General features: G+C 52.3%; 1 protein-coding gene across 4 annotated transcripts; it reads right to left on the bottom strand.

Moving 5' to 3' along the window:
• Window positions 1–531: 531 nt before the first annotated feature.
• Window positions 532–16,066, bottom strand: Impdh1 (inosine monophosphate dehydrogenase 1). Of its 4 annotated transcripts, none has more exons than XM_040728570.1 (16): window positions 15,819–16,066; window positions 11,936–12,037; window positions 9,814–9,862; window positions 7,576–7,677; window positions 7,372–7,446; window positions 6,931–7,137; window positions 6,692–6,779; window positions 5,184–5,383; window positions 4,459–4,549; window positions 4,191–4,286; window positions 3,210–3,353; window positions 2,961–3,105; window positions 2,543–2,686; window positions 2,357–2,440; window positions 1,891–1,907; window positions 532–1,273 (listed from the first exon to the last, which is right to left on the bottom strand). In XM_040728570.1, the coding sequence occupies exons 1-16, from the start codon at window positions 15,989–15,991 to the stop codon at window positions 1,173–1,175; spliced, it is 1,818 nt and encodes a 605-aa protein (XP_040584504.1). In that variant the 5' UTR covers window positions 15,992–16,066; the 3' UTR covers window positions 532–1,172. The 4 variants fall into 4 exon arrangements, with proteins under 4 accessions (XP_040584504.1, XP_040584505.1, XP_005078132.1 ...); XM_040728571.1 differs by having other exon boundaries at window positions 11,936–12,034; XM_005078075.4 differs by lacking the exon at window positions 1,891–1,907 and having other exon boundaries at window positions 15,819–16,065.
• Between the last annotated feature and the right edge of the window lie 8,724 nt (window positions 16,067–24,790).

Below are 24,790 nucleotides of genomic sequence, written 5' to 3'. Positions count from 1 at the left end.
TACCAGTGGTGTGGCAAAACATTGTGACTGTCCCAAGACCTCTCAACTCTAGAGACCAGGTCTTCCATCTAGGTTGTCCAAGTAAGCTGCCATCCCCTGCTAGGACATCCAGACATGTTTCCAGAGACTTTGGAAAGCATCATCTGTTCAGCAGGGAGACAGAAGCTGCAAACAGTCTTGTGTCACAGCAAGCAACGGCAGCTGACCCATCTATCTGCCTGGTTCCACTGGTGAGGTCACAGGTGTTGGGTGGTCAGGGCCAAAGCTTCCATACCGTACTCCCACCTGTTCAAGGTTGCAGTGGGAGCTACAGTGAACCCTTCTGTGATACTTCCTAGTTGCACTCGGGCCTGGGAGACTTCCTATCAAATGGCCCACCCGCATCAGGACACCCTCAAGTGTGGTATCCCCCTCCTCATCTTCCTGTAGAGGCCAGGCCCTGATGGGACTTCCCAGTCACTACCAGGATAGGGGCCAGCCGCTCTTCGGTCAGAGGACAGAAACAGGAATGGCAGAGGCATTGATAACTGCTTGATGTATTCAGATTATTTAATATACAATGATGTACTTGTGACCCCAAAGTGTGCAAAGTTAAAGCCTTCAACTGCAGCTGGGTGGAGAGGGCAGGAACGGTACACCTGGGGATGAGGGTGACTCGGGGATGACGGGCAGGTGGTCATAATCAGGCCCTCCCCAGGTTCAGAGATGGGGGAGTGGGCTTTGGAGCAGGGCCCGTGGGAGCCTCAAGCCAGAGGAAGGGGGCAGAGACCTCCCTCTGGCCTAGGTCCAGAACCCAAAGTGCCACATGGCTGAGGACAGAAGTCCAGGGATGGGCCAGAGGCAGGGTCAGGAGAGCACCATTTCCTGGGGGGAAGGGGGCAGCGAGAGAGGTGCCCTACAGGAGAAGCCAGGAGGGGCCAGCTTCCCCAGGGGTCGGTCAGAGCAGGCGGCAGCGAGAAAGGACCTGAGACAGGCATGGGGCCTGTGAGCCAAGGCTGGCTGGGCTCAGGGGGCTGAGGAAGGGGGGGCCCCAGAGGATCTCACGGGGCAGCTGGCACAGGGAGCTACCTGACTCTGTGGGGTTGCCCAGAAGGGGCCACAGTCCCCTCGGAGACGCCACTCCTCTCCCCGGAAAGGAGCTGGGGAACCCATAGTGCAAGTCTGTGGACCACTCAGTTATGGAGGGTGGCAGTTCCTGGGGTGGGACCCCGAGGCTCACTCCCTCCACTGCCTTGGCCTCCACTGCTGTCCTCAGTACAGCCGCTTCTCGTAACTGTGAAAGCAAAGCAAGTGAGAGAACTAAGAGAAGGCGTGCGGGCCCCACCCCCTTCCCAGCATCCTCTTGCCCAAGATCCCCCATCTCTGGGAGACGGCGAGGGGCTGAACAGTTTGCCTCTCAGCCAGGGGGCCAGAAGAGGCAGAGGTGGCCCTGAACCCCTGTCTTCCAGGGCTCCATGAAAAACCACGCCAGTCCCAGAGACAGCTTTGCTCCTTCCAGTCACTGCCACACCTGAGTGGATTGTCCTTGGTGCCCAGGAAAGCAAAACTATCGTCATGGAGCAGACTGCAACTAGCTCGACCTTTGGAGCCCTGTTTGCCCTGTGCCCCCCACGAATGATGACTCAGGTCCCTCATAATGCGGTAGCCCAGGCCTGGAATCACAGGTATCTCTTAGTACCTCAGAATTTGATTTATATTTGGTTAGATGAGGGGCTGTGGCTGGCCTCCTCCACTACGGTGCTTGGAGGACTAGAAGGTTCCACCGGGGTCTGTGTCCCTTGATTGTACACCAGTATCACGTCCCACACAGTCCCCATTCTCCCAGCCCATGGCCCACCCAGACTGCCCCTGCTCTAGTCTACGCCTGGCCCCGGCAGCGCAGTTACTTACACGGCAGAAAGGTATAGCTATGGGAGGGTAGGGCAGAAAGAGAGACAAGTTAGATGCCCGCCTATGCTTAGGGATGTGTCCTCTTGACCAGGGCGGGCTGCGCGCCTATAACTACTGCTGCCAACTAGCTCAGCCCCCAACCCACAGTCACACCAGCACGGGGCCTGGCATCTGTCTCTCTGCCCGTCTCCCCACCAGAGGGGTCGTGCCCCCATTTTCTGCCTGGCTGCCTGCCTGGGGCCACCACCAGCAAGACCCCAGCACTACCAGCCCCTGCCACCAGCCACCAAGCTTCCAGAGCAAGCAAGACCTTGGGAGCCTGGGAAGGGCTAGCAGTCAGCCTGCACATGAGGGCTCCGTGACAAGGTTCCAGGGTGAACAGGGTTGACAGAGAGGTCACCTGGCCCCTGGAACCTCTGTGCTTTGAATCTGCCCAACCCAGCACCAGCAGAGGCTACCGACTTACGAGTGTAGGCCATGCACGCCGCCTTCTATCTGGGCCGACATGGTCCGCTTCTCAAACTTGAGCTCTCCTGAGTACATCATGGATCTGGGAGGTGGGCAGGTGAATAGGTCAAGAGCATCCCAGAAAAAGAGGAGGAGGGAGGGAAGCCGAGACCCTCTGCTGCCCCCCTCAAGTTACAGCACTCACCGCAGGACGGACAGGCTTTGGGCCCCAATATCCTGGCAGCCATGCTGGATCCCCGCTATGAGGTAGGGCACAAACTTCTGAATGGAGCCTTTATCCTGGATGGATCCCGAGACACCCTGTGCAATCTTCACCTTATCCCCCTCACTGCATGGAGAGTGGGGAGGCTGAGCCCAGCAGCCCAAGGCTCACAGACCCCACCCCCACCTCTCCAGGGTACAGGCAGGAAGGGTACACCCAGGAGCGTCCCCTCAGCAGCCACAGACACACACTAGGCAGCAGCAGAGACAACGTGGCCTCCGGGTCAAGCATCCCAGGCTCTGGCCGGGTCAGGCTGCATCTGCCACTTATGTGTCTGTGAATTTCCAAAACTGGGATACCCGGATGGCTGCAGCCTGAGGTCAAGGGCATGAAGACCAACCTGAAGTATCTCTTCTGGCTGCTGCTGCTCTTCTCCATGGCGTCCAGGGAACCCATACCCCGGTACTTCTTAAGCCTCACCCCATCGGAGAAGAAGTACTCGCCAGGGGCCTCCGTGGTGGCAGCCAGCAGGGAGCCCATCATCACTACAGAGGTCAAGGTTGAGGGATGAATGCTTCCTCCTCCACAATATTTCAACTGTCCCCTTGGCTCCCAGCTCCGCCTGCTCAACCCAAAGCGTTCTCCTCACCTGTGGACGCTCCGAGTGCCAGGGCCTTGACCACGTGGCCCACGGTCTGGATGCCACCATCAGCTATTACCGGCACCCCAAAGCGCCGGGCATACTCAGCCACCTTGTAGACGGCGGTGCCCTGGGGTCGGCCGCAGGCCATCACTGAGAAAAGTGGGATGCCCAGGGCAGACATGAGTCAGTGGTCCCTTCTTGTGTCTACCACCTCTAATGGAGAGGGATGGGGAGAGATGGCGCTCCTGAGGCCTAAGGCGGGACCCAACGGCAACAGCGGAAGGAATGCCATTCTAGGTGCCTAAGCCAGCCACCACCAACAGCATCACAAGGGATATGAACCAGGGGACCAGTGCCAGCCTCCAGAAAACAGGACCTCAAGACTGGTGGTTTCTAGCTTCCTCTGCTGGGCAGGTCCCACTCCCTGTGAAGGAGTCTTCTGTACTGGCAGCTAATACCAGAGTTGGGCTCTTACGGCTTCCTTTGGTTTTGCTCTTGTATTTTTGGTTGTGAGCCTAGCCTTTAACAGCTGAGCCGTCTCTCCAGCCCTGGTTTTGCTCTTATATTCCCTTTCTCTCTTTCCCTCCCCCTTGGGGAGTTCCCCTCAACTATTACACGTGGCGTGTGGTTTTCTAATGAGATAGGTTTTCTTCATTCCTTAGGCACGATCCAAGCCCTCAGCTTCTTCCAACACACACCTTACAGTAAAGTGCCGTACCAACCCAATCCAGACAGTCTCCACAACCAGGTCTCAAAGCAAGGTGGTCCACTCAGAAAACTCACTTGCCCTCATCTGTCTACACTATCTGCCTCTTCCTTCAATCATCCCAAGACAGGGTAAAGCCTAGGCATGGGCCATTCTGAACCCACGCCCTGAGAAAGCCTAGTGAGGCAGACAGCCATGTATTTATAATACAAAAGCGAGGCTGGGAGGCCATCTTGGCCAGGGTGGTCCTAAATGGCCCCTCCTTCCCCATGGGTACCCACCTTCCTGGGTGATGCAGATGGAGCCACAGCCCATGCCCACACGAAGCCCGTCCACGCCAGCATCAATCAGGTTCTTGGCCTGAGCTGCTGTCACCACTGGGGATGGAGGACGCAGAAGAGGGATGTGAGGGAAGTGTCCCCACCCTGCCCAGGAACATCCTAGGATCTTACTCTACCTCCCCAACCTAAAGTGCCAGGCCACGCCCATCCTACTACCCCTTGCCGCATCCGGAGTTCTGGGGACTGAGAAGGGCCACCCCGCACTCACCATTTCCCCCAATCACCTGGAGGTGGGGGTACTTCTGCTTGATGTAGTGTACCATGGCGATCTGATACACTGAGTTCCCCTGGGATGAATCCTGTGAACGGGGACAGAAAAGCTCAGGCGACACAGCCAAGTCCCCTCACTGCAGGAGGATGGATCCCTGAAATCATACGAATTAGGAACCAGAGCACTCACTCTTTCTGGAAAGTTACCTGACAACTCTTAGCGGATTCTCTCAGAAGGGCCTGCTTTGCCCGTCATAAAGCTTAACAAACCCACTGGTACTAACTCGCAGGTGTAGCCTGTTCCTACTTCCTGTACAAGTCCATTCCCATGACAAACAGATATTATTAGCCTGCCAACTCACTAGCCCAGTGAAGTCACTGAACTACTCTGAGCCTCGGTTTCGGCATCTATGATTGGGAATGGCAGCTGGAACTCAAGGAGCTGCTGCAAAGATTAAGCAAGCGGACATCTATAAAACCCATCTCAGTGCCTGGCCAGCGGAGGCCCCTCAGTGAATGCGAATTGTAATTGTACAGGGAAAATAAACTTGTATGTGGAGAGAGCCCTTGGAGGGATAGCAGTTTGTTCTGGGCTCTACGGTTAGCCTAATTCTGACATCAGAGCAGCAGAGAGAAAGAAAAGTGACGGGGGGGGGGCTGAGGCTCAATAGGGCTGTACAGGACTCAAGCCTGATGCCGAGAGCCCACCAACCACCTCCTTACTAGTACTATGACATCAGCGCCAGCCTGAGTGAGCAGGTCCAGGCGGTATTTGTCATCTTCCCGGGTGCCCACGGCTGCCCCGCACAGCAGCTGTTTGTGGGAGTCCTTGGAGGCCAGAGGGTAGTCTCTGTTCTTCTTCAGGTCTGTGCGTGCAATGATGGCTACCAGCTCATCTTGATCGTTGACTATGGGCAGCTTCCCTGACCAGGAGGAAAGAGAAGCAGGTGTTGGGGTGGACAGGAAGATGACGAAAACGGAACCAGAGACCACTGAAGTACCTGGATCAGCCACTAGGTGGCAGCACCCACCTCTGGGCCTCGTCCCAAGGGACAGGAAGCAAAGAACCTTCCCAAAGTTGCTAAGATTCTCCGGGTCTTGGTGCCTGGACAGAGTCCTGACCCCCGAGCTTTGGCAGTCTTTAACCTGGGGGCCAGCTCACAGCACAAAGTACCCAGACAGGGCACTATGTGCGATTGCCCTGAGGGAACGACTTGGGTCCTCCCTGCCTATTACAAACCACAAAGAACCCTCCACTGGGGACCTGGGAAGCAATAGCCCCCAGGGACATAGTGAAAGTTATACAAACAACTTCCCTGTCAAATATATTTTACTGAAGGGCTTTGAGAAGCCAATTGGTAACTTTTTTCTTTTTTCTTCTTTTTGTTTGGTTTTTGACACATGGTCTCACTGTGTAGCTCTGGCTGTCCTGGGACTCGATATGTAGACCAGGCTGTCCTCAGATTACAGAGAGATCCACCTGCCTCTATCTCCCCAGTGCTGGAATTAAAGGCGTGTGCCGCCATGCCTGGTCACATGGGTAATTTTTTGAGACAAGGTTTTATCATGTAGCCCTGAACTTAAAATCCTCCTGCTTCTCCCTCTGAAGCGCTGGGAATACAGGCACGAGCCACCACGTCCTGCACCATGTTGCTATGTGAGTGCTACGCTGCACCCCGTGTGTACTTCCTTCTTAAACTGTCTGTGCGTGCATGCTATGCTGCACATATGGAGACCAGACAACTTGCCAGAGTCGGTCCCCTCTTTCTGACACATGGGCTCCTGGGATAGAATTCGGATCATCTGGCTTGGGGGCAAGTGTCCTTCTGCACTGGTCCACCTTGCTGGCTCATGGGAGGCGTAGAAAGCGGCACTCCCCAGACCTTTGCTTTGCTAGGGATGGGACCCAGGGCCTCCCATGTTAAATGCAAACTCCACCTTTGCACCACAAACTCAGCCCTTTCCCAGACTTTTAGGAACAGAGAGCTCTTTGACTACGACCAGCAGGCACCTCTCAGGACGAGTTGGGAAAACATACTGGGAAGACACTGAATTGGGAAATAGCTTCTGCAATCCAGTGGCAGAGTATCAGGGATCCTGCTCCAGGCTGCCTAGGGTTATTCAAGTTTTCCCCAAGACCTAGTGTCATTACTGGGCCAACGTGAAAGGCTGGGAAACAATGGCAGTCCTACTGTAGAGGAAATGGGGCTGGGATGGCGCCTCCTTGGTACCTTTCTTGCTGCGCTGCAAGATCTCATTTGCCTCTTTCAACGTCACCCCTGCTGGAGCCACCACCAGCTCGATCCGTGGCGTCATCACCTGTGGGGCCAGGAACATTTGCCTGCAGGTTGGCAGGTGAGAGAGAAGGACCAGGCCTCCCTAAGGTCCCTGGTCACAGGCACCAATCTGGGACCCCTGAGGGCGGAGTCCCCCCTGTGTTTCAGCTCTGCATTCCCTGCCCTGCAAGCACCTCACTGAGGAGGGTGGTGTGGTCCTTCTCAGCAAGGAAGTCGATGTCTCGGGAGGTAACGATGCCCACCAGCTTGCTTCCCATGGTGCCCGTAGCAGTGATAGGGATGCCGGAGAAGCCATGTCGTATCTTGGCCTCCAGAACATCACCCACGGTATGTGAAGGGCTCAGGACCACAGGGTCTGTGATGAAGCCTTGTTCAAACTTCTGTGGGCAGAAGAAAAGAGCTGCAAGAAATCCAGAGGTGGCATGTAGCCTGACCACAAGGGACAAAGGGAACTCTGGTGTGCCGATGAGAAGCCAGAGCCCTCGATGGGGTGAGGCCCAATGGAAGAGGAGGGCTGGGCCCGTATCCCATCGTGAGGAAGGGCACCCGGACCACATCTGTTAGCTAGAGGATGAAGTTGGATGCATCTTTTCGGGGAGGGGACCAGCACTTGCCTTGACCTTCCGTACTTCATTGGCCTGGAACTCTGGGGTGCAGTTGTGGTGAATGAAACCAATTCCTCCCATGAGCTGGTACAGAAAGGAAGTGTGGTAAGAGCCAAGGGCTAGCCTCCTCTGTCCTGCCCCTTTGCACAGCCCATTCCTGTTCACCCCCCACCCCCACCTGCCCTGGAGTCCCCACCCAGGCAAGAGACTCACAGCCATCGCAATGGCCATGTCCGCCTCTGTCACAGTGTCCATGGGAGAAGAGATCAGTGGCGTCTTCAGTGTGATCTTCCGGGTCAGGGCTGATGTTAGGTCCTAAAGGTGGAAGCATGGTCCACTGAAGGGTTTTATCAGCACGGAACAAACATTTGCCAGCATCCGTACCCTGCATAGGATGGGCCCTGGGGGCATAGCAGTGAGCAGTACTCTCGGGGAGCTGACCGTTCCACTTGGAAAGACAGAAGACATGAGGCACAGGGACAAGGTCATTTCAGTTGGGATGAAAGCCACAAGGAATACCAGGCCCATAATCCCAAAATGAGGCAGGAAGATAAGGAGTTCAAGGCTAGCCTTGACTAATACCAAATTCTAGGCCAGTCCAGATTATATGAGACCAAAAAGAACAGTAAGGAGGAGGGAAGGAGGGAGATGGGGAGAGAGGAGTGAGGAGAGGGGAGGGGAGGCCAAGGCCAAGTGACACCAGAAGCACAGTAAGTGGGTTCTAGGTGACAAGGACTGGTGGCAAAGTGAGGACCAGGAAGGCACCTACTAGCCATGTAGGGACATAAACGGCTAAGGGTCTAGGGCTCAAGACAAGGGTCAGGATAGTTAACATAGGATCCCTAATCTGAAGATCCCAAATCCAAAGTACTTTAAAACCTAAAGTGTTCTAGCCGGGCAGTGGTGGCGCACGCCTTTAATCCCAGCACTTGGGAGACAGAGGCAGGTGGATCTCTGTGAGTTCAAGACCAAGCCTGGTCTACCAAACGAGTTCCAGGACAGGCTCCAAAACAATACAGAGAAACCCTGTCTCGAAAAACCAAAAAAAAAAAAACACCTAAAGTGTTCTGAGTAGTGACGTGATCATAAGTACAATGTCCCACACCTGACCCCATATGGCAGGTCACTTTCAAATGAAGAAAAAGCACTGTATAAAATTATCTTCAGGAAGCATGTAAGGTGTAAATACAATATAAATGAGTTTTGGGTTACAATTAGGGCCATTCAAAGAAAAATCAAATCTAAAATCACTTGGTCTTGAGTATTCTGGATAAGAGACACTCCACCTAAATACATTTGCAGGTTGTCTGCCTATACTTTACATAAGGCCAGACCATGGACCCTTCTGAGATTCGAGCCAATAACTACTGATCTAGCCCCCAAACCCTCCAAACAGACTCTGGCTTAAAAACTTGTGAGACTCACAGGCCCCCTGAAGCACACACATCACAGAGTGTGTGCAGAGCCCATGCCCAGAAAATCATACCTTCTCTTCTTCCATCATGCCACAAGTAATCACCACTTTCCTGACCCTTCCTGATCAGGCAGATGTCTTTCTAGCTCTCTCTAGCAGCCAGACCAGAGTCTGGCCCAAAGCCAGGATGCTCAGTAAACTTGGTTAAACTCAGAGGCCAGGGCCTTCCCGATTGCTACCAGAAGGGAACAACCAGAATAGCTCAAATTTCCCCTCCAAAAATCTGTCTTAGTCAGCTCTATACACACAGGCTAAACCTGAGTTTTCTCAGTATGCAAACCGTCTAGGCACATGCAGGCTCTCGGGCCTTTCGTGAGAATGGAAACACAGAAACAGGTGTTTTAAACGGGTGTGAATTCAAGGCAGGATCACTGCATATTTTACTAAACTGACTTATACTATCATCATTACTCTTCTCTGATGCCTAGCTAATTATTCATTGATACGGCTCATTGCTAGCCCCTCGTGGAAAGCAAAGCATTTCGTTCCCTTGTAACTGTCCAAAGTCCTCCCTGCCCATCCCCCCACCCAGTCCTATTCCTTCAAACCCTCTTGCCAGTTCTTGTCCATTATGGGTCAGTGCCCAATCACTGAACACTGTATTCAAAGTGCCGATAATTTTAGAGCATAGTCCTTGCTCAGCATTTCAGACAAGGGCCAATCCTCATTGTCTATATAATAAAGCAGCCACTCCCAACCCCTCTCCTCACAGGGCCTCTTCTGAACCTATGCTCCAACTTCTTTGGTGACAGCATCCTTTAAACCCCTGTGAGGCTGCCACTCAATACTCTCCAGGATCCCCCACCCCAGCCCAGATGCCTCTGCCCCGTTCAGGCATGACCCTTTGCCAGCGTGCCAGTTCCTCCCACAACAATAAGGGTAATAGCCACAACACATCCCCCAGGGAAACCTCTCCCACAACCTGCCCTTGAGCAGGAATTCAGCCCCCTCCTTGAGTCAAAGGAAGAGGAGCTCACCACTTCATCAGCTATGAAGTCTATGAATCCTGGGAGGATCAGGAAGTCGCTGTGGAGACAGAAGGAGAAAGACTGGTGGGTGGGATGCCCAAAAGGACCAGGGCTTGCCTGTCATCCTAGATGGGTAGAAGGGAGAGAGGCTGGCATCCGGCCCCGCTGCCCCATCATCAGGCCCCTCCCTCACCACACCCCCGTAGTGTCCTGATGGCTTCAACCTCAAGAACTAGAGTCAACAACAGCAGAAGGCCTATGGATCTGGAGGTCACCCAGAGCTTGTGAAAGGACACGGAAGTTCTCTATATGATCACACACAGCAGACAGAATGCATACCTCTGAAGACCGCTTAATCTGTTGTTTTTTAAATTTTGTTTGTTTTTAGAGACAAGGTCTTGTGTAGCCCAGGCTGTGCAGCCAAAGATAATGCCAAGCTCACCTTCTTCAAGTGATGAAATTACAGACAAGAGCCACCATACCTGGTTTCTTTTGTCCCTTTTGGAAAAGTATTTCACTATGTTGTCTAATATGACCTTGGATTTATGATCCTCTTGCTTCAGCCTGCTGGGATTACACGCATGTGCCATCATCATGCCTGGTTTGAGATATGTCTTGACAGGTGTGGTGGCGTATGCCTTTAATCCCAGCACTGGGGAGGCAGAGGCAGGCGAATCTCTGGGAGTTCTAGGCCAGCCTGGTCTACAGAGTAAGTTCCAGGACAGTGCTGGGACTGCTGAGTCACACAAGGTTCAAAGCAGCTGGAAGGACCCCAGAGAACTGAGCTCAGGGCATGCTCTGACAGACCAGGCACTGGGACAGGAGCAACCAACACACAAGGGAAAGGACAGCCAGAAGTCCACACAATTAGGACCAGCCAGAGCACGGCAGCTGTCAAGCGAAGCCCAGGAAGGAAGGACAGGCCTAGGCGGTACTTGAGGTACACACTGCCACAGGCCAATAGTCTTCTTGAAGCCATAGCAAGCCTAGATAGACACACTCCCAAGCAAACGCCTGCACTTTAGAAACACTCAGCACCCAGCCTAAGCAAAGCAGGAGGCACTTCCCGGGCAGGAAACAAAAGCCACAGGGCAGATAGGAGCACTGTGATTAATTTGCTGCCAGGCCTAGAAAGAAACTGAGTTCCCCACACAAACTTCCCTAAAAGACCAGTCAAAATCTTATCAAAGATCTAGCCCCTCTGTCATCATCAAAGACCATCAAAGCAGCAAAGGCTTTAATTCCCACCTTGACCTCCCTTGGCAGCTCATTTCTCACTCAGAGGCCAGAAAAGAAACACTGAAGCCTGGGGCCTACGGGCATTTCCTAAACATAATCATCCCTCCCTCACCTGTGGGCAGGCAAGAGAGTACCCTCCTCGGGAGCGATGGGCAAAGTGCCTGCCTAAACAGGAATGCTTAGGAGCCAGGGTAGAGATGACAGGTGACAGGCCACAGATACCACTACTCTGCCCCAATCAAGGGACATTGTCCTGCAGCCAGGAGGTACAGTTAATGCCAGGCCTGCAGGGAGAACTGGCCAAGAGCCCACAGGAAAATGCAAACTAAGCTTGAGGCAGACAGGTAAGTCTCTATCTTTCTCCAACATGCCACGTGGAGTGGGCTTGAGGGATAGGCGCAGAATCTTCATGGAGGGCACCGGTCCCAGCCTGTGGGCAGGTAGAAGCTCAAGTGGAAATCGGGCTGGACTAGACATGGAAAGAAAGGGCCATCCTACTGCCCGAAGGGGCCCCTGGGGGGGATCCTGGGTCCTCGGTGTTTCCACAGTGTGGCTTGAGGGAGGAAGGTACTTCTCGTCTTCCCACAGGTCCCAAGGCCTCTCCAGGGTGGCCAAGGTGCACGGGAAAACAGCAAGGAGCAGGGTGGCCTCGGGTCTAGCCCGTTATCGGTCAAGGCTCCCCGGGCAGTGATGTCGCTGTGCCACGTCCCTCTCTGTTCTTGGCGCGAGCCTCCTTCCTTCCCTTGTCCAGCCCCCCACTGGCCCCAAGTCACTCTTATTGGGCGAGGGCATTAGGGCGTCAGCGAGGGACAGCCGTGCACGTGTGGGGCGGAGGCCCGGGACCGCCGGGCGGCGGTGCGCGCACCCAGGTGGGGCCAATCCCTGTGCTTACTTGTAGGTGAGGCCATCGGCGTTGGCGAAGAGCTGCTGCGCGGTGAGCCCGTCCTCGGGAACGTAGCCGGTGCCGCCGCTGATCAGGTAGTCCGCCATGCTGCTGGGAGACACCGCGACCCGACATAAACACCCGCGTGGGCCGCCCCGCTGCCACTGCCGCCGCCGCCGCCGCCGCTGCTGACGCGCACCGAGGCCACGCTGCCGCCGTGGGCCGGGGGCGGGGGCTGCGGCTGCGGAGGGAGGCCCCGGGCACCGCCCTCTTCTCCAGCCCCTCCTTCGGGGACCGCTGCCTCCGCCCCTCGTCGCACAAAGGCCCGGCCCGGCTCGCTCAACCACCGCTGCCGCACTTATGCCCCATCACCCGCAATGGCACCTCGACTCTGGCGACCAGGGAGAGGGTTGCGGGCAGGAAGTAAGATCAGAGAAAGAGGGGACGCGGCAAGCCAGGCGGAGACATGTCCCCTTCGCTGCTCTTCAACGTGCGCCCCAGCAGTGTACCTCACAGGGTTCACCCCTAGTCTGCGCCCCCACAGGTCACAGAGCTACAGCAGGCGTAGTTTTCCATTAACTACCTAGGGGTGCCTCTAACTTGGTTCTGCCCTTTCCCAATAGCCATTCTCTGGACCCTGATAAAATCCCAGCGCCCTGAAATATCAGTCGGAACGGACAATTCCCCAACACATGGATGGGCCTTGGACCACTCTCCTTGCTCGGACCCCATGCAATTCCTAAGGAGCAAGCATGTTTAAACAATGACACTGTTGACATTTCAGAAACCTTGGAGTCCTCTGAAGTCTTCAAAGTATTTTTCAGAAATGAGCTCATATATGCACAATCTATTAATTGGCAATTATTGGATCTCCTCACGCATAGGTGCAATCCCTTCAGTTCAGAAGAGGAAGGGCTCTCTATTCCTGGTCCCAGATTACACTTACACACACACACACACACACACACACACACACACACACACACACACACTGCACTTATCCTCAGCTCCGGCAAGGTCTAGAGACCAGGCATGTTAGTCTACAGCAGAAGTTTGTTTTGATTTGGGATGGTAATGTGGGGTGGGATGTCGGGGAAGGATCAAAGGTTTGGGACTTTGGCATAAACAAGTATGCATACAAACAAGGACGGAGGCAGGGAATTTAATTTTAATTTTTTTTTTTTTTTTTTTTTTTTGCCACGGGAAGACTTTGGTAGTCAGTTCTGGGTGGTCAACAAGGCCCAGGTTTCGATCTGAGGGACAATAAGATTAGGTAGCAAATCCACTCCCATGAAGGAAGGTGGAAGTGACCAGGACGGCCATTGTTACTCACAGATCAACAGCTTCCACTAGCCACTAGCCTGCCCTCCTGGAGTTCCCACACGTTTGGGAAGAAAACCGGGTGGGAAAGAGACAGACACTCTTCTCCCAGCCTTGAGGGCTCGCTACGTGGCTCCTTTACTCCCCATCCCAGGAAGGCTGGGTTTGTTTACCTCATAGTGTGTTGACAGCCAGGCCTGGGGGAGCAAAGGCTTCCAAGTCACCAGGCTCTCTAGGGTGCCCAGTCTCCCCAATGATGCCCCCGGAGCCCTGCCAGGAAAACATGGGCTGTTCCATCCATGAGCAGAGGGAAAGGAACGTCTCCCAGAGAGCTCAAAGTATTACAGAAGGTACAGGACAGGCCCTGGTGGGAGCTCTGAAGGCCGTGGAGCATCAAAAAGGAGAAGCGACTAGTGGAGTTCTTGGCAAAGTAGGCATTGGTATCTACTCGCCAGGGATGCCCTCCGATTCTCCAATACTTAGATTTACTCTAGAAGCCCAGGCCACACAGGGAGCCAGCACTAGAATCCCTCACTTGCTACCAGGAGTCAGCGCAGTGACATCAGCCGGAGGATGCACCCTGCTCATTCTAAACTGCCCTCCCTGGACATAAAAGATCACCATGCCAGTCACCGACTCTGAGTACGGCCTGCCCCAATGGTCTCTCTGGGTTTCTAAGGAGCCAGCTGGGGGCCACTATTCCCTATAGCTCTGATTCAGGATTCAGCCAAGGCTAGCGCCCAGAAGAGCAGCTGGGTCCCACCATCTAGGGCAACTTTAATGTGGCATCTGCCCCAGCACAGAACTTTGGGCCCCAGAAGAGGAGGCGCGCAGGCTAAGCTGCGGGGAGGGTCACCTTCCCAGTGATTACAGGTCTTCCCATGCTCCCTCCTGCTTTGGCCTGTGTCAGAGCTCTCCATTATTCTAAGCTGCCAGGCTCAAGGCTGGGTTAGGCTGTCTTTTCTAGAGACTTAATCCATCCCCCTGGCTTCCCTCCTCCCTCTTCCTGCAATTCCCCAGCTGCTTCCTCCATGGGGAGGAGACACCAGGCAACCAGAGGGCCTCTTCAAGGAAAGGAAGGGCAGCTGGTCCCCTGAGACTCCCCACCTCACAATTCCAAGGGCAGGGGGCCGGTCCAAGGCAGCTGCTCAAGGGAATAGGGGAATAGCGTCCAGCGGGGCACTGAAGTTCAGGCAGGCAGCCCAGGACTCTATCTGATCTGAGACTGTGTAGAGGAACAAGATTTCAAAACATGTTTAGGGGAGAAAAGGTAATGACAACATTAGCATTGTTAAACTGGGATAAGGGGATGTGGATCACCCAAGTTCAAGTCAGAGAGCAGTGACACTGGACTCAAGCTCACTGCCTCGTCCCACAGCTCCAGGTTGGAGGAGGCAGTCAGTGGTCTAGCCGGCTGGTTTTGAACCTCATACTGCCTGGCTAGGGCCTTTAGGTTTACACAGGCTCTACTGGACGGCGATGCGGGGGTGGGGGAGGGGAAGGTTGGGAACGGCCCCAAAGGGATGCTCCTGGGGCCCAGGTCTGACCTCTGAAATAACATTATACAACTATAGCACAAGTGCTTCCTCTCCTACAGTAGCACTTCTCTATAACCTCAAGCCCTCCCACCTAGGTTTCTACTCTAGAAAAACGGATGGGGCTTGCCTAAGCCTAAATCAGTTCTACAGAGCCAGCCTGCAACGGCAAGAGGGGCTGGCTGGCCTTGGTAGCCCCTAAAGCCGTTAAAAGTTCTTACATAAGCTGCCAGCGCCTGGCCAGTGCTACCTGGCTAATTCTCCAGACCACCCTCCCCCCAAGGTCCAGCTGCCAGGTCACCTCCCGAAGCTGCTGAGCACCAGCAGATGGGGTACAGAAAGAAGTCCAAATCCCCTGGACCGGAAGGACAGTAGGATTGCATTCCAAACTGCGATGCAACCTAGAGATTAGTCGCTGTCTCTTTTGTCAGCTAGTTCCCTGGAAGCCCAGTTCACTGACCCCACTCTCTCCAGAGACCCTCATTCATTGCCTTCCAGACCCCTGCATGGGGGTCCGAAGTCTTTTGAGGGAGCAAGCAACTGCAGCCTCATCGATGGCAGGGCCTGGTGAGGAAGAGCAGGTCCCTGCACCTGGTCCTAGGGAGACACTCAATCCGGACACCCACACCTACTGAACACAGTTCTAGGAAGACAGAGCTGAGGAGGAAGCAAGGTTGGGCCAGGGCTCCAACAAGCGCTACTTGTACCGCAGAGGTCGGAACCACGAGCACCAAGTCGCTGAGAGTGTAGTCTAAGTCGGACCACGAGATAAAATTTTAGAGAGCGACAAACCTGCACCCTCTCCCCTGCTCAGTGGAGTAACGCAGCACGGAACTGTTTGCACAGTGCCCGCCTGCATCCCCCAGCCAGAGTCGGGTGCATGGCGGTCTAACTGCATCTGGGGAAGTTAGAGGTGCAGGTGGTGGAGGGGACCTGCCCCTGGCTTCCCCCGCAGCGCCACCCAGTCTCCCGGAGCTGCTGCGCCCTTCTCTGCCGCCCGCCCCGGATGCGCCCGCGCGCTTTGCCCTGGGCGTCACCTCTCGGGCTCGTAGCCGGCCTGCAGCAGGCGGGCGCTGTACCGCTGCGCCGCGGTCTCATGTCCCGGGTGTTGCCGGGCTCCCGGCTCCGGAGCAGCGGCGGCTCCCCCTCCTTGCAGCGGCGGCGGCGAGAGCAACCGGGATTCCGGTGAGGGTGAGAGCGGCTCCTCCATGCCATGCGGAGGCCGCAGCTCTGGGCGGCGGGAGCCTCGCCGCGTGGAGGCTCCCGGGCCAGGTTGGGCAATAAGAGCCCCAGTCCGCCCCGGGAGGGGGCGGGGCCTGCTGCAAGAGGCGGGGCTGGGTTTGGGGGCGGGGCTCGGGCGGAGCTGGTTAGGGGTCCTGGAGTCCAGTGGGCTCCGCCCTTGGCACCACACTCTGTCACTCCAATCCGCGCCGCCACAGAGGCTCAGAAGTAGATGGGTAGATGGCCAGGTGGAGTAGGGAGTGTGTTCTCCAAGGACCCAACTGAGGAGGACCTCCTCTGTACACTGCCTCTTGTATCTTCTAGTTTCTCCTTGCCTCATCGGAGGAAAAGGGAACAAACACCGGGGTGAGATTTCTTAGGCCTTCTATGAACCATTGCGTGGCCTCTTGGAGCGCTTCCTATCACAGCCTACAGTTCTGGGCAAGAAAGGTGGGGGCACTCCATCGAAGCCTACCTATTCAACCGCCCCCACCACAAATGAGGTTTCTTTCAATTGCTCCCCGAAGAAGACAAACGGGCTACTGGCTCCTGAAGGAAAAGACCCCCGCCTTGTCCTGCTTGGGATCCCCCTTACAAGGGAATAGGGCCAAGCACAGAAGCTACTAAAATGTGCTCATCTGCTGCCTAGAAAACATTTTCTATTTCAGCTCGGTTACTATTGTCAGCTTTCATAGAGGAGCTCTCCAGGAAGGCAAGGAAAATAGTTATTGCCTTTGGGCAATTTGTTTGAGGAGGCCGGGTAGATAGAAAACAAACAGCTGACAATTCTTACACTGAATACTTTCTCAAACATCTGACATCTCAAGAACAAATGATAAACGCTGGATGACCGACTGGTACTAACGTGCTCTTCCTGGCTTGTTCAGCTCGCTTTCTTACAGAATCCAGGACCACCAGCCCAGGGGTGGCACCACCCACCATGGGCTGGGTCTTGCCCCATCAATCACTAAATGAGAAATGCCCTATAGCCTTTCTCAAATGAGGAGCTGTAGGATGAGTTCTAATAAGTCTTTCTTATATATTTTGTTTTGTTTTGTTTTTCAAGACGGGGTTTCTCTGTATTGTTTTTGGAGGCTGTCCTGGAACTCGCTCTGTAGACCAGTTTGGACTTGAACTCACAGAGATCCGACTGCCTCTGCCTCCCATGTGCTGGGATTAAAGGTAATCGCCACCAATGCTAGGCCGAGTTATAATAAGTCTTTTTTTTTGTTTTGTTTTGTTTTGAAGGTTTTTTTTGAAGGTTTTTAAAAAAATTTTTCTAATAAGTCTTAATAATAAAAACTTGGGGTTAAATAACAGGGTAGATGCATAAGGTCTGAGAAGTAAAGGAGCCAGCCATAAAAGAGACCTCTTACCTCTACCAAATCCTCAGACCAAAGGAGCGATCCTCTTCCTACGAATCCTCAGACTGCCAAAAGCTCCTGTGTCCTCTCACCTTAGATTCCTCTCTCTGCTCCGCCATATCACTCCTGCCTCCACCTCCCTAGTGATGGGATTAAAGGGGTGTGACTGCCAAGTACTGGATTAAAAGTGTGAGCCACCACCACCTGGGGCTGTTTCTCTTTTAGACTGGATCAAGCTCATGAATCCCAACACTCAGGAGGCAGAGGTAGGAGGATCTCAGTGAGTTCAAGGTCAGTCTGGACTATATATAGCAAGATCCAGTCCAGCCAGGGATAAACAGTAAGACCCCGTCTAAAAAGAAAAAGAAAAGGGCCGGAGAGATGGCTCAAAGGTTAAGAGCACTGATTGCTTTTCCAGAGGCTGAGTTCAGTTCCCAACAACCACATGGTGGCTCACAGCCATCTATAATGAGATCTGGTGCCCTCTCCTGTCCTGCAGAATGGAGGCAGAATGCTATGTACATAATAAATAGATAACTCTTTACAGTCCTGCACCAACCTTAGTGGTCATAATTCTGCATTGTTTCTGTTATCGCATCTATTCCAGAGATTGAGGCAATAGGAACACAAGTTCAAGGCCAGCCTAGACAAATTACTGAAATACTGTTTCAAAATAAAAAGTGAGAAGAGGGTTGGGGATACTGTAGCAGAGTTCTTACCTATTCTGTGGGGCCCAATACCATAAAAAACAAAGAAAGAAAACAGACTTAAATTTAGCAATCCTTCTGCCTCAGTCTCCCCAAGTGCAATGATTATAGGAATGCAAGGATCATGGCTGTCTAACAAGGACCTTCAATCTGTTTCATAAGGGAGACTATCCAATGGTCAGATTATTATTTGTAAATACAAAGTAACACATATGTATGTTTGTTTATATACATGCATATAATTTCTTTTTTTGTTTTTTGAGACAAAGTTTCTCTGTGTAACAGTTCTGATGGTCCTGGAGCTCCCTTTGTAGACCAGGCTGGCCTTGAACTCACTAAGATCTGCCTGCCTCTGCTTCTCAAGTGCTGGGATTAAAGGCGTGTGCCACCACTACCCAGCCCACGAATATAAATTTAACCTAGAATCTGCATATGAGAATAGTGTGCAGGCATTTGTGTGTTTCTGATTCTGGTTTATTTTACTTAATTTTTTGTATTGTTTTATAATTTTGTTGTTTTTAAAGATGTGTTTATTTATTATGTATGCCGTTTTCTGTCTGCATGTATCCCTGCAGGCCAGAAGAGGGCACCAGATCTCATTACAGATCGCTGTGAGCCACCATTTGGTTGCCAGGAATTGGACTCAGGAAGACCAGCCAGTGTTCTTAACCACTGAGCCATTTCTCTGGCCCTGCTGTTGCTTTTGAGACAGGGGCTCCTGTATCCTAGGCTGGTAGTTAAGGAAGCTATAACCCTGAACTTCGGATCCTCCTGCCTCCTGAGTGCTCAGGATGCAGGTCTACACCATCCTGTTTGGTTTTTGTGGTATAGGGATTAAACCCAGGGTGCTGAGCATGCTAAGCAAACACTCTACCAACTGAACTAGTTACCTTGTTTTGTTTTGTTTTTCGAGACAGGGTTTCTCTGTGGCTTTAGAGGCTGTCCTGGAACTAACTGTTGTAGACCAGGCTGGTCTCGAACTCACAGAGATCTGCCTGCCTCTGCCTCCCGAGTGCTGGAATTAAAGGCGAGCGCCACCAATGCTGGCTTGAACTATTCACTTCTTAAACAACTTCTCCCTCTTCTTCTCCCCCCCCCTTCTTGTTTACATTTGTTTATTTGGTGTGTGTGTGTGTGTGTGTGTGTGTGTATTCATGCGTGTTCATACCATAGCATGCATGTGGAGGTCAGAGAATTGCTTCTGGGAGTTGGTTCTGGGGACTGAATTCAAGTCATTAGGCTTGGCAGCAAATGTTTTATCTGCTGAGCTGTCTTGCTGTTCCAATTCTTCTTGGTACCTTTTCTTCGTGCTCTCTCTCTCTCTCTCTCTCTCTCTCTCTCTCTCTCTCTCTCTCTCTCTCTCTCACACACACACACACACACACACACACACACAGAATCAGAAGATGGTTTTCTCTCAGCCATATGTAGTGACTTGTCTTAGTTATATTGCTGTAAAGAGACACCATCACCAAAGCAACTCATATAGCATAAAGCATTTTACTGGGGGGCCTGATTACAGTTTTAGACAGTTAGTCCACGATCATACATAGTGACAGGAAACAGTCAGGCACAACACTGGAGCAGTCGCTGAGAGCTCTACATCCTGCTCTGCTAGCAGCAGGCAGAGAGAAAGATACTGGGTCTGGTATGGGCTTTTGAAACCTCAAAGTCCATCTCCAGCAACACACCTCCTCCAACAAGGCCACACCTCCTCATCCTTCCCAAATAGTGCCACACCTCCTCCAACAAGGCCACACCTCCTCATCCTTCCCAAATAGTGCCACACCTCCTCCAACAAGGCCACACCTCCTCATCCTTCCCAGATAGTGCCACACCTCCTCCAACAAGGCCACACCTCCTCATCCTTCCCAAATAGTGCCACTAACTGGGGGCCGAGCATTCAGATGTAGGAGCCAGTGGAGACATTTTCATTCAAACCGTCATATGGCTCATACTTCTAATCTGTTTCCGAAAACCCAGGAAGGAAAATCACTCTGAGTTCAAAGCCAGCTGTGGCTACATAGCAAATTCCAGGACAGTCTTAGCTATATAGTGAGACTGTTAAAAAATTTTTTTCTAAAAAAAAAATTCTGATTCCTAGCCACATGTGAAATCTTGTCCCTCAAGAATACCATATGGGTTGGGTAGAGTGGGATATGCTTTCAATCCTAGCACTGTGGAGGCAGAGGCAAGGGAATCTCTGTGATTCGAGAGATTGGTCTACATAGTGAGTTCCAGGACAACCAGGACTACATAGAAAGAGACCCTGTCACAAAAATAAATAAATTGATAAAAATAAAATAAAAAGAATACCACTATGGAGGCCTGGAAGATGGCCCAGCAGTTAAGAATACTTGTTGCTCTTGTAGAGGACCTGGGTTTGGTTGCCATACCAACATGGTGGTTCACCACCATCTGTAAGTCCAAATCTAGGGGATTTGACACCTTCTTCTGACCTCTACAGGCACAAACATGGTATACATACATGCATGCAGGCAAACGTTCAGATACATAAAAATAAAATAAATCTAAAAGCACCATTTAAAAAGAAAGTGATTGTTGGTCAGTAGTGGAGCTTGCCTTATATCCCAGCACTCAGGAGGCAGAGGCAGGCAGATCTCTGTGAGTTCGAGGCCAGCCTGGTCTACAGAGTGAGTTCCAGGACAGGATATAAAGCTACAGAGAAAGCTTGTCTCAGAAAAACAAAGCAAAAAAGAAATAAAGAAAGAGAGAGACAGACAGACAGACAGGGTTTTGATTGTATAGGAGAAAACCAATGCAAGAAAGACTGAACCAGAGCCTGCAGTTACGTGGGTGTCTGTGCTTCTTGCTACATCAACACCCCCATTACTGGGTATAAACAGTGCATGGTGGGTTTGAAAGAGGGGGGAGGGGTAGATTCTAATCATCAAGAGGTAGTCTTGGGGTTCCCTTGCTTCCCCAAACCTCCTTGCTGAGAGGAGCCTTAATTTCCCCCATCCTTAAAAAGGGGTTAATTCTGCCTCATGAAGTTGCTTTGTGATTAATGACGGCACTTGTGTAAAGTTCCTGGATGTAGAGTGAGCTCTAAATAAACCCAGGCAAAGGCTATTGTAAAGTAAAATGACTTGGTTAAATTCTCTACCCCTGACTCACAAGAAACACAATGTTTTAGCACTTCTGTTCATATTCATTGAACTTAGTATACTAAGTACCTCACATGTGCCAGTCAGGCTGGAAACACAATAGAGACAATAGTTTTTGACTGGCAGCCATGGCCTTTCAAGTCTAGAGGACAAGCTAGCAATCAGAACACGGTGTAAGGCATGCTCTGACAGCAAAGGCATGGCCAGTTATGCAGAAAGACCCAGGTTCTCTGAGAAAGAAATAAGTCAGGATCTTGAAGTAGACAGAATGTAAGGGAAAAAATGAAAGAAATACACATACATGCGCATAATGATTGAGCAGGAGTAGTGACTAAGATCAGCTCTCACCGATGAGTGTTTCTGTCTTATCTCCAGCCTGTTGGCTACAAATGTGATTTGCTATCAAACTACTCATTAAAATAATCACATTGGATGGCTTCCCCTGAGGGCCTCAGGATTTCATAGGGAAGAGTTTCACATTCATGCCTCGACCAGTGGTTCTAGGGATACTTGACGATGTCTGGAGATACCACCCCTTCCTTTAGAGACAGGATCCCAGGTAGCCTACCCTGGCTTCAAACCCCCTGTGCAGCTAAGGATGACTTTGCAGTTCTGGCGCTCCTGCCTCCACCTCTGAAATGCTGGTGGTACAGGCACGCACCACCATATCCAGTGTGGTAACCAAACTGGACCCAGCGCTCCTGCATGCATCCTAGACAAGGCCTCTACTAGCTGTGCTTTCTCGTACCTATAGATGTTTTTGACGGTGATAACCTAGGAGCAAGGGGCATGTTTCTGTCACCTGGTGAGAAAAGGCCACACGTATCCAGAGCCGCACAGGGTAACTACCACAACAAAGAACTAGCAATCTGAGGAGTCCTGTCTGGAAATCCTGATGGTATCCAAGTCAGGCGTGGTGGCACATGCCTATAATTTCATGCCTGAGGTGGAGGCAGGGAGATACTGGAGTCCAAGACCAATCTCAGCTACATTAGGGGTTCAAGGCCAGCCAGGGCTACATGAGACCCTGTACCAACCCCCCCCCCAAAAAAAAAACAGAAGAAAAGGAGGAAGGAGGAGAAGAGTCTAATAAAACAATAGTGCCCAGCATGTTTCCCTAGGGGAAGAGGGCTTAGGGGAGCTTGCTAGACAGTCCTCTAACGGTGGGTTTTCTTCTGAACACCTACCTGCCACTCATCAGATCTGCTAGGTTCATACAAAAGCTAAAAACATCTTTTTTTGTTTCATTTGTAGTGTTCCTGATCTCATGGTTTTAACCTTAACATTCACCCCCCAAAAAACCTCTCTTTTTTTTTTAAAGATTTATTTATTTATTTATTATACATATAGTATTCTGCCTGCATGTATGTCTGCAGGCCCGAAGAGGGCACCAGGTCTCATTATAGATGGCTGTGAGCCACCATGTGGTTGCTGGGAATTGAACTCCGAACCTTTGGAAGAGCAGTCAGTGCTCTTAACCTCTGAGCCATCTCTCCAGCCCCCAAAACCTCTCTTTTTAAATTTATTCTCTGTGTGTCTTTCACACCATGTATCTTGACCCTATTCAATTCCCTGTCCCTTCATCTCTGCCCTCTGTCCTTGCAACCTCCCCCGATAAAATAAAATAAGAGAAAGAGAAAAGGAAAAATCAATCTTGTCTGGAAGCCGTAGTAAGACACTGTGAGTCGTGCAGTAAACGCTTTTATCTATATATCTTTACTTGCAAGTGTTCATTGCAGAGTCCTTGGTCTGATTCGAGGCCCCTGGTTTCTGCTTCACTAACAATGCTGGGCCCTCACTGGAACTCCTCTTGGCTATCTTGTTGCCTGTGTTGTGGAGATCCTGCAGCTTTGAGTCTGGAGGACTGGACCCTTCCCATGCTCCAACGGATCATAGATGGGTTGATGTTGGGGTGGGCCAACTCATAACCCTGGCTCTGGGCCTGGGTAGTTGCAGGGTTGGTCAGCCCACCAGCTCTCCCTTGTCCTCACCGCTAGGGTGAGCTCTCCTGCACTGTCTTGGCTAGTTCACCTTTGCAGCGATGAGCAGGGGGCGGGGCCAGTTCTGCTTTCACACTGAGAGTCTCCCACAGGGACACCAGCAGGGCCAGCCTTCCTGTGTTGCCCAGGTGAGATGTAGGGGCCACACTCCTGAGTGCTGCAGCTGGTGACAGGCAGGGACAGCTCTCCCGCTCTTATGACCTCAGGGCCAACTCTCCTACCTGCCACAGGTGTCGAGGAGAGGGGAGCGGGGAGAAGAGGGGGACATCTCTCCTCTACCCACACACCACCATATGGCAGATGAGGGCATGGGCGGGTCTCCATGCTCACATTCTCAGGGCCAGTTCACTGGCACTCCTGTTATCGGGGTCAGCTCTACTGTGCTGGCCAGGTGAGGTGTGGGGCCCACTTCCCTGTGCTGCAGCTGGTGAGGGGGAGGGCCAGCTCCCTCACACACCACAGGTGGTAGGGGCAAGAGGGAGACAGCTTTCCCTGGCCACCACACGGCAGACGGAGGGAGGTAAGATTCCCTTTTAACTCTAACATTTAGCTGGGCGTTGGTGGCACACACCTTTAATCCCAGCGCTCGGGAGGCAGAGGCAGGCGGATCTCTGTGAGTTCGAGACCAGCCTGGTCTACAAGAGCTAGTTCCAGGACAGCCTCCAAAGCTGCAGAAAAACTCAGTCTCAAAAAACAAAAAACAAAACAAACAAACAAACAAAAAAACTCTAATGTTCATTCCTACTGCAGTATAAGTAGTTTTTACCAGGGGTCCCTTCTCCTTACCACCTATCGTGAGACAACTCATGTACCAATAGAATCCAAAGCTAAAGATACATAGCAAATTTGAAACTACGTCCTGCCTTGAAGCCAGGTGGTGGCGGCGCACACCTTTAATCCCAGCAGAAGCAGAGGCAGGGGGATATCCAAGGTCGAGGCCAGCCTGGTCTACAGAGTGAGTTCCAGGACAGCCAAGGCTACAGAGAGACGCTGTCTTGAATAACAAACAAAGCAAAACAAAAAGATTCATATGCCTATTGGGTAAGGCCAGCTATGCACGGGCTTCAAAGGATAGGAAAGAAGAAGCTAACACCACCAGCTAGAATCCTCAGGGATGGATCTGTAAAGAAAGGTCTAGCTTGGGTCTTAAAGGAGATTTAGGGTTTGGTTAAGGGTGGCAACTTGGATTGGATGATCCAAGCAAGGCACGTGAGTAAAATGCCAAGGAGGTGTGAGGGAGCAGAGGCTGGGAGCCCCCTCAGTGTGTGAGAATTATCTCTACTCCATAGTCCTCAGGGCGGGCGGGGCGGGTCATGTCTCTGTAACGGGAGAAAACCAAAGTGCTGAAACCTTGGGAGAGGATCCTGTCACCTGTCCTAGCTGAGACTAGAAGTGAGTCCACCTATGACCCAGATCTCAGCCTTGCCGCAGTATAAGCGATTCCCTGGTGCCGTGTGTCCAAACACGGAACCGGGACGGAGCATCAGTGGAGAAAGCATGGAGAATCAGTGAGGGGAGAGAAGCTGCCGGAGCAGCAGCAAGAGAGTGGCTCTGGCGTGCTGAGGCGAGGCAGCGGCGAAGGAAGAAGC

Source organism: Mesocricetus auratus, unplaced genomic scaffold, assembly GCF_017639785.1.
Source record: "Mesocricetus auratus isolate SY011 unplaced genomic scaffold, BCM_Maur_2.0 Super-Scaffold_100019, whole genome shotgun sequence".
Classification (NCBI taxonomy): domain Eukaryota; kingdom Metazoa; phylum Chordata; class Mammalia; order Rodentia; family Cricetidae; genus Mesocricetus; species Mesocricetus auratus.
Note: the sequence above shows the minus strand (reverse complement) of the source record. Positions and strands in the feature narration are given on the sequence as shown.